Raw genomic sequence first — 13,928 nt, 5'->3', positions numbered from 1 at the left:
AAATAAATATGGACAAACAGCAAATGGAGCACGAACTAAACTAGACTGGAAACAACTAAACTACAGAGCACAAACCTGGACAAGAATGAGAACGAGCAGAGGAGATGGACAGCAGGGTGAACACACGAGCGAGACACGGTGGTTACACAGACGGACCAGCAACTACAATAACTTAAGGATACGACTTAAGGTGGTGGACACAGCTGGGAACAATCAGTAAGATGAGGCAGAGGTAAAACTGAACACACTCACATGAGACGCAGACCTTCACAATAAAACATCACACGCAGGCTCGACATCGAGAGACAGACAGGAAATGACATATGAAACTAAACCCGCATCTTAAACCCAGATAAACAGAAACATGGAACTCTAATAATAGACATCATAATCATCATCATTAACACAACAAGAGAACAAGAAAACAATCCCTGATGCAAAATTACACCAAAACATAATAAACTCAAAATACTGGGTCCCAGGGACCCAGAACCGCGACAAACACAAGAAAATACTAAGACAAAACTTAATCAAAGTAACTAATAAGTACTGTTGAAATTCTCTTATATTAAAACAGAAAGGTTTGCTATCAAATAGTGAACATAAAGAACTGCCAATGAAGGCATCTTATTGGTACTGACATGTTTTCATGTATTTAATTTTGTGTGCGGTCTCCCAACTGACTTCAGCCACTCACCCACAATGTGTTTTTTTTTTGTCTGGCAATAATTTATAATTTATAATACCTGGTGGCAGTCAGGTTATCTAACTTTTAGAGATCTGTTTGTCGCTCCACTGACTCACCACCAAATCTGTCACGTTGAGCAATCTTACAGGCATAAATTAGCTGTAATAAATCCTAAAGTTTGAAAACTTTACCTGCTTAACAAAATGGGATCCACCTTCAATAGACAAAGTCAAAAACATGGTGCAAAAGAGGTGTTTAGTCTACAAGTGTTTAATGTCTTCTTGCTGTAGAAACATATCTACTAACATTACTCCCACTTCTTTCTCTAACATTACTTAAAAAAAACAATGCAGGCACCTGATTAGTGGAAAAGAAGCAATACTGAGCACATAGTTTCTTACAGGACCCTATTCTCTGTTATTGAAAGAATTATTGAAAAAAATATCCAATTAATTGTGAAAGGCAAAAATTACACAGAGGTCCAAATGATTATTTTTTTAACCAACCTACAAATATGTTTATGTCTGCTGTGCATTTGGACAGTTTAACTCACTGGTGAGATCGCCTACTTAGATAACGAGTGAAATCTGAGTCTGTGTATTGAGGTGAGAACTATTACTGAAGACCACTTAAACAAATCTACTAGAACATCTGGCTGCTTGGAAAAAATTAGAAAGACACAAACATGAGCTTTAGACTTTTGTCTCCTGTTGTTCTCTTCAGGAAAATAGATCAAATGATGGCAAACTGGATGCCAGGAATGAGTTGTCCCCCCACTGACTTATCTCTGAGTGACTGAATGCTGCCACTCAGGTCTTGACAAAGTGTACAAGCTTGGCATGACATAGTTTGTGTTGCACTTTGTTTTGGTACATAGCACTGAAGTCAAATGTTTCACCCAGGAAGAATGTACAGCAAAGAAATGCACAGTAGTGTTCAGTGTTCTTGATCCACCCCTCACTTGTCACTTCTTCATCTTTTCCTACCAAGAAGCCAGACATTCTTCTCTATGTTTTCAAGTAGTGTTGATAAGCAGTTCCACCGGGTTTCTGGAGGTCTTTCAAAGTGTTTCTTTGGATATCGGCAGATTTATTTTATTAATTTTCCACATCATCCTTCTACTTGATCATATTCTTAATTTCTTTTTCTTCCTTTTCTGTTAAAGATTATATTATATATGCTCCTGAGAACCAGCCTACATTTGTATTTATTAAATTTGTTTTTCAAGCCTGACACTTCTTTTCTCCTCCACTGGTGAATTTTTCTCAAAGTTCTTAAGGAAATCCTGCACACTATGCTGTGATAGTCTTCTCTTTGGGAGTCAACTTGTGCACCTTCCTGCCAAACTGTATGAAACACTCTTCTGAAAATAGCTGGATACATGAATGGGACTGCAGCAAAGTGAAAAACCTGCTAATGTCCAAAGAAAAAACTGAAAAACCTTTAGAAAGCCTAGAAATATCACTCAAGAGCACTTTACAAGTTACAAAAATGCTGTTTATGCTTTATGCTGGTTACGGGTTCCTAAGCAGCCATGACTGGCCGTGCAACCAATTTCATACCACTTTAACCCATGATCACACCCACATCAAGTGCAACATTAGAGTTTGGGGGGGGGGGGGGGGGGGTTGGCACACTAGTGTGCGTCACTTAACTACGTTTAACTTTAGTTGCAATAGTGACACCAAGGCTGTAGGACTCATGAACCTCATAAAGAGGCACAAACTGGCATTTGTAGCACAGTGTCTGTTGTGCTACAGCCAGGCTGACAGATGGTTTGTCAGCCTGGCTTTATTAAACTTAAAGCCTTTGCTTTAAGTTCAATAAATACCACACATATATATTACACATACAGCAGGTGAAAAGCAGGGTTTATGCACACAGTGCTACTGCTCACTTTAGCACGAGTAAAAGGAATGCACCCCTGCTCCAGGAATGAGCTCTGTCATCGCTGACTTATCACTGAAGCATCTTCAGAGCGACAGAATGCTGCCGCTCAGGTCGTCACAGTACTTGGCAGGTTAAAGTTTTCATAATACAGGTAAGGGTTGGAAATCTGCCAAATCCCACTTTAACAGTGATGACACCGACATCAGACGTAACTTATAAAGCAGATGTTTTTTTTATTTTATTTTGACTTTACATATTACAAAATCTTAATGGCTTTAGTGACACTTAAGCCACATTCTTACAATTACCTAAAAGTAATTTTAAAGGCCTCTCATGTCCCAAAGCCTGCCCGCCCACCCATATTATTACCTTTTTAAGTTTTTCAGGATCTGTTGATTGCTATGAAGTCTGGCGATGTGCGATGTGTAATTAATATCACACATAAACCAGTCACAGCCATCAATTTAGAGGCGTTTATCTACAGCCATCAGTTGTATATGCTTCAGTCAGTCACCAGCTGATCGGTAAAAATGGAAACTGAGGCACTAAAACAGAAAAATGAAGGTGCAATATTTGCAGGAAACACTGGCAAGACTCACAGTACTGTGAGTTATAGAAGTTATCCAGCTAACTCTGTTGCTACCATTTCAGGCAGAGGTGCCATTAATTATGCTCTCTGATTGGATCAGTCAAGGCCTCGTTTTTACATAATGAATCATCAGTGGGAGGTTCCCATCAGGCAGCTCAACTGTGAACTACACCTCCACCCATCCTATCCTGGGCATGAACAAAGGCGAGGACTCACATAAACAGAGCTGTCCTCAGAGACAAATCTGTCCAGCTGCACCAGGATCACCTTCTGAACAGCAGCCTTCATCAGAGCCAAGGTAAGATGAGCCGCAATGTACTCCTCAGCACGCCGGTACCTGTACTTTATTTATTCTAATTCAGTTTTAACATGAATCTCTTTTCAATATTGTCTTTTAATTTGACACTTTTATATGTGAAATATGTGAAAAGCATTATTTAAATAAACTTTACCTACTTACTGACATCCACATTGCAAAGTTTTACTTGAAACACATCAGGACTGTAAACAAGCTGCACAAGCAAAACAATAAAAACACAGAGATCCAAAGGCAGCTCTGTGGTGTCATCCGGAGAAATAACATGAAGTGACTTTTTAAAAACCCTTTTAAATAATGAAAATATTTTACTGAACTCCATCCCTCTGTGTAAAAGTATATTTTAATGATTGTCTGGAATTAATCTGTGACTTTTAACAGAGTCAGTCAAGGTATATGTAGATCTTACAAAAACATACAGCCAGTTTAGCATTTTAGTCCAAACACAAGTAGAGCAGATAATAATGGTTCTTTTATGCATTGTTGCCTTAATGTTAACGTAGTTAACCATGTCATGATAATGATGTAAAGTTGGGTGAATGTAAAATATAATGTTATTAAATGTACAACCTTCAAATGTAACATATTCAAAATGTCATTTTATAATGTTCCTGTAAAAGGAGCCTCGGGCTGCTTACATCTTTATGTTAGTTTTCATAATTTGTTTATAATTGCTTAATTATAAGCAAATTATAATTTTTCATAATTGCTTAATCCCAGTTTTGTTTGTAAGGAAGGATGGCATTAAAAAGAATTGTTTGCTCTGCAAAGACTGAAACTTCAGGAGATTTGCAAATGAGAAGTGACCCATTTAAAAAATGCAATTTGTTTTTTATCCATGTTGTTTTAGGCAGAATCAAGAAGTGACTTCTTTACCCACATCACAAGTGTGTTTATCACAGACACACAGCTGGTTGTGTTTGAGGTAAACTCCAAACTCTACATCCCAGAAATGAAACATGCCTGGTATTTATTGAAAAAAATCAAGTGACTGTGTGACAGAGAATTTATAGTAAATATGCTGGGCGAGGAACACTTGAAACTTTTGGATTTGATTATGAAATAAAAACAAAAATAGCAAACTGAGTTCTCTTCCAGTCTAGAGAAATGTGTGAAATATAAGTGTGAGGAATCAGATTTTAGAGATGAATTACAATCATTACACTTTCTTTGTTCAAACACTGAGTCTGTTCGCATGTTATGATTTTTTTTTAATAATGTGCACTGTTCAGACTGTGGCTTTGACTTTCTGTTTAGTGGTTTCGATCTTTGTTGTCTTATAGTTCCCTATCTGCTAGATGGCTCCCTACAAGATGCTCCACCCCCTGCTCTTCCTGTCTGCTCTCATTGCACTTTCAGGTAAACACATGCATCAGTCGTTTTGAATGTGTCCTTACAGAGGAAAGAGGAAAAGCGAATCAGGAGGGTTGGATTATGATTTAACTTTCCATTGAGTTACATGACGACTGTTATTAGATGTTGGTTTTACATGTAATTCAAATAAGTAATTCTTTGTAAATATCCTTTTTTACTTTTTATGTTGAATCTTGATGCTGCAGTTATTCAGTTTCATTTTCTCTTAATAATCTACTCTCAGTATCTCATGATGACAAACTGTAATCAAAATGAAATAAATGAATTGATCATTGCTATAAGATGCTTCCAAAGCTTGACTGGAGTACACCTGTTGACCAAAACTGATTAGACATGATGTGGAAAAGCATACACCTCTTTATAGAAGGCTTCACACCTGATTATCCACATCAGAGCAAAAATAAGGCCATAAAGTCAAAGGAACTCTCTGCAGAGGTCAGAGATGAGGTTTTACAATGCAAAGCTCTGTGCAAGGCTGCAGAAAATGTTCTGCTCTACTGACGGTTCCCAAGAGTGTAGTGAGCTCCATAATTTTCAAATGGAAGAGGTTCAGCACAAATAGGACCCTTGTGAGAACTATTCAGCTGCCCAAACTGAGCAGTTGACATAGACTAGCTTTAGTGAGAACGCTGACCAAGAACCCGATGACCACTCTGAAATCCAAAGATCCTGTGTGGAGATGAGAACAAGAACCCACTGTGACTACAGCCCTCCAGCTGTTCTTCAAACAAGAAAAAAGCTTTTGTAAAACAAGAGTAATTTTTTTTTCTTTATTTTCATAAAATTTTTGAATATATTTTGATTTACATATTTTAGGGTTATGTTTAGCAAAAGCAGATTTTTGTTATCAAAATACTGCTGTTCCAGTAACACAGTTATGTCAAAGGTGTATTTATGTTAATGAGGTGGGATTTAATAAATGGCATCATTGTCCCTTTAAAGTCCTTATAAACTGCTTATTTTGACCTTATGAAAGACATATTTGCCCAAATTCAAAGTGTCCAGTTGGTGTGTTTTAGATTTTATTGACTTCCATACACAGTGTAAGAGGTCTGAAGTGACCCATTTTTTTCCCCATACTTTTTAGAACAGCGCAGCCATCCGTTCAGGAGTCCAGGACCTGTGCAAAGACTACTCCGTCTAGACCAACAATTAGCAGGGTTTGAGAAAAGGGCAAAGCATACAACCCATACCAGTATGTGTGTGTGTGTGTGTGTGTGTGTGTGTGTGTGTGTGTGTGTGTGTGTGTGGCAGGCAATCTTTTGTAAAGTTTCCTTTTTCCCATCGTTTAATGATTTTGATAGTCTGCTAATTTGATAATGCCCTAATTTAATCTTTGCTACAGAGCTTGCAGCACTTTTCTCTGACGATGCTCAAGGTAAGAAGTTGTTTTCTTTCTCTTTTATAATATATAAACTATCCGCACTCTAAGTTACAATTAAAGTTACATTTTCTCTGTATTTATATTTTACATATGTAACAGTTAATTCTATGTACCTGCACTGTAAGATGAGTTGCTTGTCTCAAATTGCAGTTGCATGAAGAGTATTTTTAATACTGGCTAAAGTGTCCTATTATCACGAAGACACCTAAAGCCGCTGGAAAGACCTCTACCTGTCAGATAAAAACTACTATTGGGCAGGGGAAATATGACAACAAAAAAAGAAACCTAGTACAAAATAAAGACTTTAAATTTAAGTTGTCTTAAAAACAGTAAGACAACAACACATGCAAAAATAGTGACCCAGCTAGCTGTCTTGCATTTATTCGTATGTTATAAAGACCAAAGTTTTTTTTTGTTTTGTTTTTTATCTCCTAAATGGATATTTTTATGTAAACAGTTCATATTCAGTTTATTGAAGTCCTAGACTCATGATAAAACAGCCACTGTTATATGTGGTGCTAGGCAAAGCTAACAAACTGTTAGGATGCCTGGGTCGTTGACCCAGGGTTTTTGAGTTTATGATATTATTTATACTTTCTAGTTTTTGGTTTCTTTGAGTTCTGTCTTATGGTTTATGTCTCTGTCTTCTTTAGTTGCTCTGTCTCCCCTATCACCTGCATCCCCTTGTCTAGTTCGCGTCTATGTGTATCCTTAGTTCCTATATCCCCGTGTCCAGTCAGTGTTTGTGTCTGCCCTGGTCCCACGTCTCTGTTCCCTCTGTAGTGCCTGCATGTGAGTCTGTGTCTTTGTTCAGTCTGTGTTATGTGCTTCCTGTTTTACTTTGAAGGTCTCTGTCTTTTCTCAGTGTGTTCAGTTTACGCTTCTTTGGTCTCGTCAGTTCTGATTTGTCCCAGCTGTGTTTCCCTCCTGTTATTCATTCCCTGATTGCTCCCTCTGTATATTTAAGCCCTGTGTTTCTCTGTGTCTGTGTCGCGATCTACTGTTTTCCTAGCTGTGTGTTCTGTCAATCCGCCGGTGTTAGTTTATTTTTGAGTTTTTCCAGTTATGTTATGTTTGCGTTCAGCATTAAAGCTGTTTTGGTTTAAGTTCTGTCTCCGGAGTCTGCACCTTGGGTCCTATTCCTGTTTGCACACAGCCGTCACCTAACACAAACTCAGAGTTGTGCATACATACCCCTAACATCCGAATTTGGACAATTTCAATTCAAGTTATTATTTTAGCAGAATAAGTTGAACATTGTGTTTTATGCTGCTTTTTCACACTGTTTTGTTTTTGTGGTGAAAATAAAATAACTGAAACAACAGCTTTTAAAATAAATCTCTCTCTTTCTGCTTTTCTCTAAATCCTACTGGAAAAGTTAAGTACCTTTTTGACACACCCACTGCCACACTGAGACCAACGAGGTATGAGATACCACTAGGGGGCAACGTGACACTGAGCTGCTTTGTGGACGGCTCTGACAACTGGACCATTTTGTGGTACAGAGCTGCCACATATGGCTCTAAAGACGAGCCTATGACAGAATATGAAGGGAAGAAAGCTATTAATGTGTCACAGGGAGGTATCTACCACTGCAGAGGAAGAAGCGATTCAGGTAGCATCACACACCAAAGTAATGCTGCCATCATTGAAGACACTCGTAAGTTCCTCTATTTATCTCTTAGTTATGGAAGTTAAAGTTATGAGATTATGTGATCTGTCCTTCGTTTTGTCTTCCTCTCAGCCAGACAGAGAGACTTTGTGTGTGTGTGTGTATATATATATATATATATATATATATATATATATATATATATATATATATATATATATATATATATATTTATATTGTTGGCATCATTTGGTGCTATGTAAATAAATTTAATTGGACTGAATTAGATGATGCTTCTGTGTTTCTTTTAATTTCATATTTTATGTGAACAGTTCCTATTACGGCCATTTTGACCCTGAAGCCCAACTGGACTAAGATATACATGGGTGAAACATTCACTGTCAGATGTGACATCCAGGGAGGTGAAGGAACTTACTGGAGCTATGATTGGAGACCAAAAAGGTTTACCACATATTATACAACCAATGAAAGAACATTCTACAATGTTGGTTGGGATGACAATGGAGATTATCAATGCAGAGGCAAAACGGATCTTTCCTTCACACAGTGGAGTAATGTCATTCCAGTAACTGTATCATGTAAGTTGGGCATCTTTCATCCATATAAACTGTTTCATCCAAATTAGCATTAAAAAAAAAGAAAAAAAAAAGACATACAATAACTTGTCTGTGCAGATTCTCATTCATCCAGGCCATGGTAACCTAAGGAGCTTGGAAAAAAAAGCAACTCGACTTCTTTAAGTTTATTGAATGGACTTAAAGAAGTCCAGTCACTTGACTGATTCATTAAATAATGACCCAGTATTTTGAGTTTGTTCTGAACATGTGATTCTTTGCCTTGGAGTTAAGAAATTATTTATGTTCCAGTTCTAGAATGTGTGTTTTTTCTCTGAATTTGGTAGCTATAGCACTGGACTTCTTGTTTTATGTTGGTTCCCTTTTTCATGCCTTGTCTGATCTCCATGTTCTGTCTTCAGCATCTTTGTGCAAATTTCCCTTTTTTTACTCCCTCTCAGTCTGTCAAATCTAAATGTCGTGTTTTTCCAGTTGTATCTCAGTGTCTGTTATTGTGTTCTCCAGTGTGTAACTTTATGTGTGCCACACACAGCTTATTGTGACATGGTGTGGTTCAAATGACAACAATTACAAATTAGTATTATGTATGACAGTGGTACAGTTTGTAATTCCACTGTCAAGATTTGGTGATATTTATTTACATGTTTTCATCCAGTTATTTAAATGTTTTTGTTCAAAAGTGAACAGACACTAAACCAGATGATAAGATGAGTATATAATATATATATACAATAAGATGAGTGTTCAAAAGGGCAGAGTGAACCTGGCCTGATTTGCAGACCTATCATCTAGCAATATTATTTTAAAAAATACATAAATATATAAGCCTAATCTAAAAAAAAATTGTAATAATAAAAAATCTTGTTTCAACAGTTAAACTGCATCCTGTCCTCACTCTGTCTCCCTCATGGCTCAGTCCTGGAGCCTCAGTAACTCTGAACTGTGAGGTTGAATATCCTTCTGAAGGATGGAGCTTCTCCTGGTATAAAGCTGTTCCTTATTATAAAATAACAGAGGAGCCCTACACATATGAGCTGCTACCTGATGGCAGCAAGACTGCTCAGAGTTTGTACATCATTACTGGGCAGACAAGCACAGCAGCATATGTGTGCAGAGCGGAAAGAGGAAGCAACTACTACTACACCTACTACAGCGATCCAAAGTTTGTCTGGTCTGCTGGTCAGTTTCTTTCTGTCTCTCAATACTTGTAATGATGCTTAGTTTTTATGTGTTCTTCCTGTGCTTTCACTTATTGATCCATGTTGTTTTTCAGATGCTTCATCAGCAGCGTCTCTCACAGTCGGCCCTGTAGTGCAAAGATTAGGCTATGACTTTGTCAAACTGACTTGTAAGGGAAACTCCTCTTCATGGAGAGTGAGGAAGTTCCCAGAGAATGGCCGGCCATATTGTAGCAACTTTTGGCTGTCAGGAGAATCTGTATGCACAATCGACACAACATATTCAGATGACGGAGTGTACTGGTGTGAGTCTATGTTAAAAGAGTTCAGCAATGCAGTCAACATCACTTTACAGGGTTTGTAGAAGGTTTTTTCCCCTTTTGTGTTATAATGTTTCATGAATATTTCTATCACTATGTATGTTAAGCAATTCTGTTTTATAAATTAATTTACCAAAATTTATATATATATATGATTATGATGTAATTGTACTCCCCATTCAGCTGAGGCTGAATAGCATCTCACTGAGACACACTTGACAGTTGAAAGGGCTCTATGAGCTAAAAGAAAGGACGATTTTGTTGTTTTTTTTTATAAGTCGCATATCAGATCTTTAGCTATAAGCTATAAGACATTTGATCAATCAGTAATTATTATTGCACATGTTTTTTCCCTCTTTTTTATTTTCTAAAATCCAGCACCAGCTGATCCATTTGAAACAATATCTTCTGTATGTTTTGCAGACTTTTATTCTGGTCCTCTCATGGTGGTCCCTGCTGATCCTGTGAATGAGGGAACTTTTGTTAGTCTTAGTTGCAACTTGAGAAGAAAAAAAATCTTTCCCAATGTGGCTTTTTATCACAATGACAAACTTGTCCAAAATGATTCCCGAGAGGAGCTGAACTTCTTGGCAGTGTCAAAGTCTGATGAAGGTTTCTACAAGTGTCAGTACTCAGGAAAAGAGTCACCATCGCGTTACATGACAGTTAAATGTGAGTAGCATTTGAAAATGTGACTTCTTTTTTAAATAATCGTAATCTTTGAGAAGGAACTCAGTTGTCATTTGTTGTATTAGCACATATATGAGCATCGAAATAATCTTGTTCTGTTTTGGGAGAATGGTTTTAAAATTGTATTTTGAAAAATGTCTCATATAGTGTCATTTAATACTGTTTAAATGTTTGGTATCACAATAGCTACTGTACCACCTGAAACCTTCAGCCAGAATGAAAGTAGTGAAAACAGCCCCCTTCATCCTGGTCAGTACTTAAATTTGTTATTATTAAAATTTTAATTTTGATTGAGGCTGCGTTACAAGTCAAATTTTTATGTGACATGATATGGTGTCAAGAGAGGAACTGTGGATCTGCTGGAGGAAGTCAGAAGTGACAGAGAAGTTTGTGAGGGTGGAGCAGGACATGTTTGACAATGTGTCAGGGGTGATTTGTGATATTAAGATTTTCATTGGGAGTGACCAGGATAGACAAGAGTAGAAATGAGTACATCAGAGGGACAGCTCAGGTTGACAAGATTGAAGGTGAGACTGAGATGGTTTGGATATGTGCAGAGGACAGTGGGCATAGTGGACAAAGAAAGTTGAAGATGGAGCTGCCCTAGAGGAGGTAAAGCAGACGACCATAGAAGAAGATTCATCAGTGTGTGTATAGCTTAAAAAAAAAAAATCATATGACCGAGCCAAATTGACTGCAATTTCCAAATCACCAAGAGGAGAGGTGCTAGCTTTTTATCCTCCATTAAACAATCCAAGTTGAGAGAAAACATGATTTTCTCCAGTCTGGGATCATCTGGGATCCCAGTAGCCGGAAATGTTTTGGGGGGTTTTTGTTTTGTTTTTTACAATTCAGCACATATCGAGTAACACGCCAACACAGTATTGACACAGGTGACATAAGGTGCATAAGGTGTCATCTATCCATAACTAGTCGAGTATGTAGAGGGTTGGTGTGACTGTGGAGAATGATAGGGAGGCTGAGATGGAGTCAGATAATGTGTTGTGGTGACTATATGATAATGTGTTGGCAGCCGGCAGCCAAATGAAGAATATTTTAATTTAAAAAGACTCACAGTATGAAAATATTTTGAATTATGAAAAATTGCATAGTTCTGGATTTATTTATACAATAAAAGTTGTTGTTGTTGTTGTTGTTGTTGTTGTTGTTGTTGTTGTTGTTGTTGTTTATTCAGTCTAATGACTTTAAAATAATTGTTGCTGGATTTATTTATTTTTTTAGGTAGTGCCGCTGTCCATGAATCAGCAAACAAAAATGGAAGACACTGGAAATGGTACAGTACAGACACACACACACACATATATATATATATATATATATATATATATATATATATATATATATATATATATATATATATATACAGTGGGGCAAAAAAGTATTTAGTCAGCCACCGATTGTGCAAGTTCCCCCACTTAAAATGATGACAGAGGTCAGTAATTTGCACCAGAGGTACACTTCAACTGTGAGAGACAGAATGTGAAAAAAAAATCCATGAATTCACATGGTAGGATTTGTAAAGAATTTTTTCGTAAATCAGGGTGGAAAATAAGTATTTGGTCACCTCAAACAAGGAAAATCTCTGGCTCTCACAGACCTGTAACGTCTTCTGTAAGAAGCTTTTCTGTCCCCCACTCGTTACCTGTATGAATGGCACCTGTTTGAACTCATCATCTGTATAAAAGACACCTGTCCACAGCCTCAAACAGTCAGACTCCAAACTCCGCCATGGCCAAGACCAAAGAGCTTTCGAAGGACAGCAGGAAAAGTATTGTAGACCTGCACCAGACTGGGAAGAGTGAATCTACAATAGGCAAGCAGCTTGGTGTGAAAAAATCAACTGTGGGAGCAATCATCAGAAAATGGAAGACATACAAGACCACTGATAATCTTCCTCGATCTGGGGCTCCACACAAGATCTCATCCCGTGGGGTCAAAATGATCATGAGAACGGTGAGCAAAGATCCCAGAACCACACGGGGGGACCTGGTGAATGACCTGCAGAGAGCTGGGACCAAAGTAACAAAGGTCACCATCAGTAACACACTACAACGGCAGGGAATCAAATCCCGCCGTGCGAGACGTGTTCCGCTGCTGAAGCCAGTGCATGTCCAGGCCCGTCTGAAGTTTGCCAGAGAGCACATGGATGATACAGCAGAGGATTGGGAGAATGTCATGTGGTCAGATGAAACCAAAGTAGAACTTTTTGGTATAAACTCAACTCGTCGTGTTTGGAGGAAGAAGAATACTGAGTTGCATCCCAAGAACACCATACCTACTGTGAAGCATGGGGGTGGAAACATCATGCTATGGGGCTGTTTTTCTGCCAAGGGGACAGGACGACTGATCCGTGTTAAGGACAGAATGAATGGGGCCATGTATCGTGAGATTTTGAGCCAAAACCTCCTTCCATCAGTGAGAACTTTGAAGATGAAACGAGGCTGGGTCTTCCAACATGACAATGATCCAAAACACACCGCCCGGGCAACAAAGGAGTGGCTCCGTAAGAAGCATTTGAAAGTCCTGGAGTGGCCTAGCCAGTCTCCAGACCTCAACCCCATAGAAAATCTGTGGCGGGAGTTGAAAGTCCGTGTTGCTCGGCGACAGCCCCAAAACATCACTGCTCTCGAGAAGATCTGCATGGAGGAATGGGCCAAAATACCAGCTACTGTGTGTGCAAACCTGGTAAAGACCTATAGTAAACGTTTGACCTCTGTTATTGCCAACAAAGGTTATGTTACAAAGTATTGAGTTGTATTTTTGGTATTGACCAAATACTTATTTTCCACCCTGATTTACGAATAAATTCTTTACAAATCCTACCATGTGGATTCATGGATGTTTTTTTTCACATTCTGTGTCTCACAGTTGAAGTGTACCTCTGGTGCAAATATACTGACCTCTGTCATCATTTTAGGTGGGGGAACTTGCACAATCGGTGGCTGACTAAATACTTTTTTGCCCCACTGTGTATATATATATATATATATATATATATATATATATATATATATATATACTGTATAACTATGCATGTGACAAATAAAGAACCTTGAACACGCTGCTGTCTGCATTACACTGAGTGATAAATTCACTACTTCTCTTTTCAACATATGATCCTGTCACAGAGGAAGCTCTCTGTCAAACCTTATTCCTGCTTCAGACTGAGGTGGCAGAGCTGTAGCAGCTACACTCTTTGATCAGAGCTTCATGTTGTCTCTGATTACAGTAACAGGTCCAATGCGACGGAGTGAAAGCCCAGATTATGTG

At 38.1% G+C, this 13,928-nt stretch overlaps 1 protein-coding gene across 6 annotated transcripts in view; it reads left to right on the top strand.

Annotated features, from left to right (window-relative positions):
- The window catches only part of LOC113018460 (sialoadhesin-like), a 28,946-nt gene that overhangs the window by 9,407 nt on the left and 5,611 nt on the right, over positions 1-13,928 (top strand). For 2 of the 6 annotated variants that reach the window (XR_013906400.1, XM_080298912.1), the window contains exons 1-12: positions 3,237-3,465; positions 4,334-4,408; positions 4,767-4,842; positions 5,945-6,052; positions 6,203-6,235; positions 7,620-7,901; positions 8,186-8,452; positions 9,323-9,628; positions 9,723-9,983; positions 10,371-10,619; positions 10,824-10,886; positions 11,880-11,931. Coding sequence is in view for 5 of the 6 variants with exons in the window: in XM_080298912.1 (XP_080155038.1) it covers positions 4,782-4,842; positions 5,945-6,052; positions 6,203-6,235; positions 7,620-7,901; positions 8,186-8,452; positions 9,323-9,628; positions 9,723-9,983; positions 10,371-10,619; positions 10,824-10,886; positions 11,880-11,931 (1,682 nt within the window). In the remaining variant the exon portion in view is untranslated. Of the gene's footprint in view, positions 1-3,234; positions 3,466-4,333; positions 4,409-4,766; positions 4,843-5,944; positions 6,053-6,202; positions 6,236-7,619; positions 7,902-8,185; positions 8,453-9,322; positions 9,629-9,722; positions 9,984-10,370; positions 10,620-10,823; positions 10,887-11,879; positions 11,932-13,928 lie in introns of those variants that run through there. The other 4 variants (XM_080298908.1, XM_080298909.1, XM_080298910.1 and 1 more) reach the window with 4 other exon arrangements.

The sequence above is a fragment of the Astatotilapia calliptera genome, chromosome 3 (assembly GCF_964374335.1).
Source record: "Astatotilapia calliptera chromosome 3, fAstCal68.1, whole genome shotgun sequence".
NCBI lineage: Eukaryota > Metazoa > Chordata > Actinopteri > Cichliformes > Cichlidae > Astatotilapia > Astatotilapia calliptera.
Note: the sequence above shows the minus strand (reverse complement) of the source record. Positions and strands in the feature narration are given on the sequence as shown.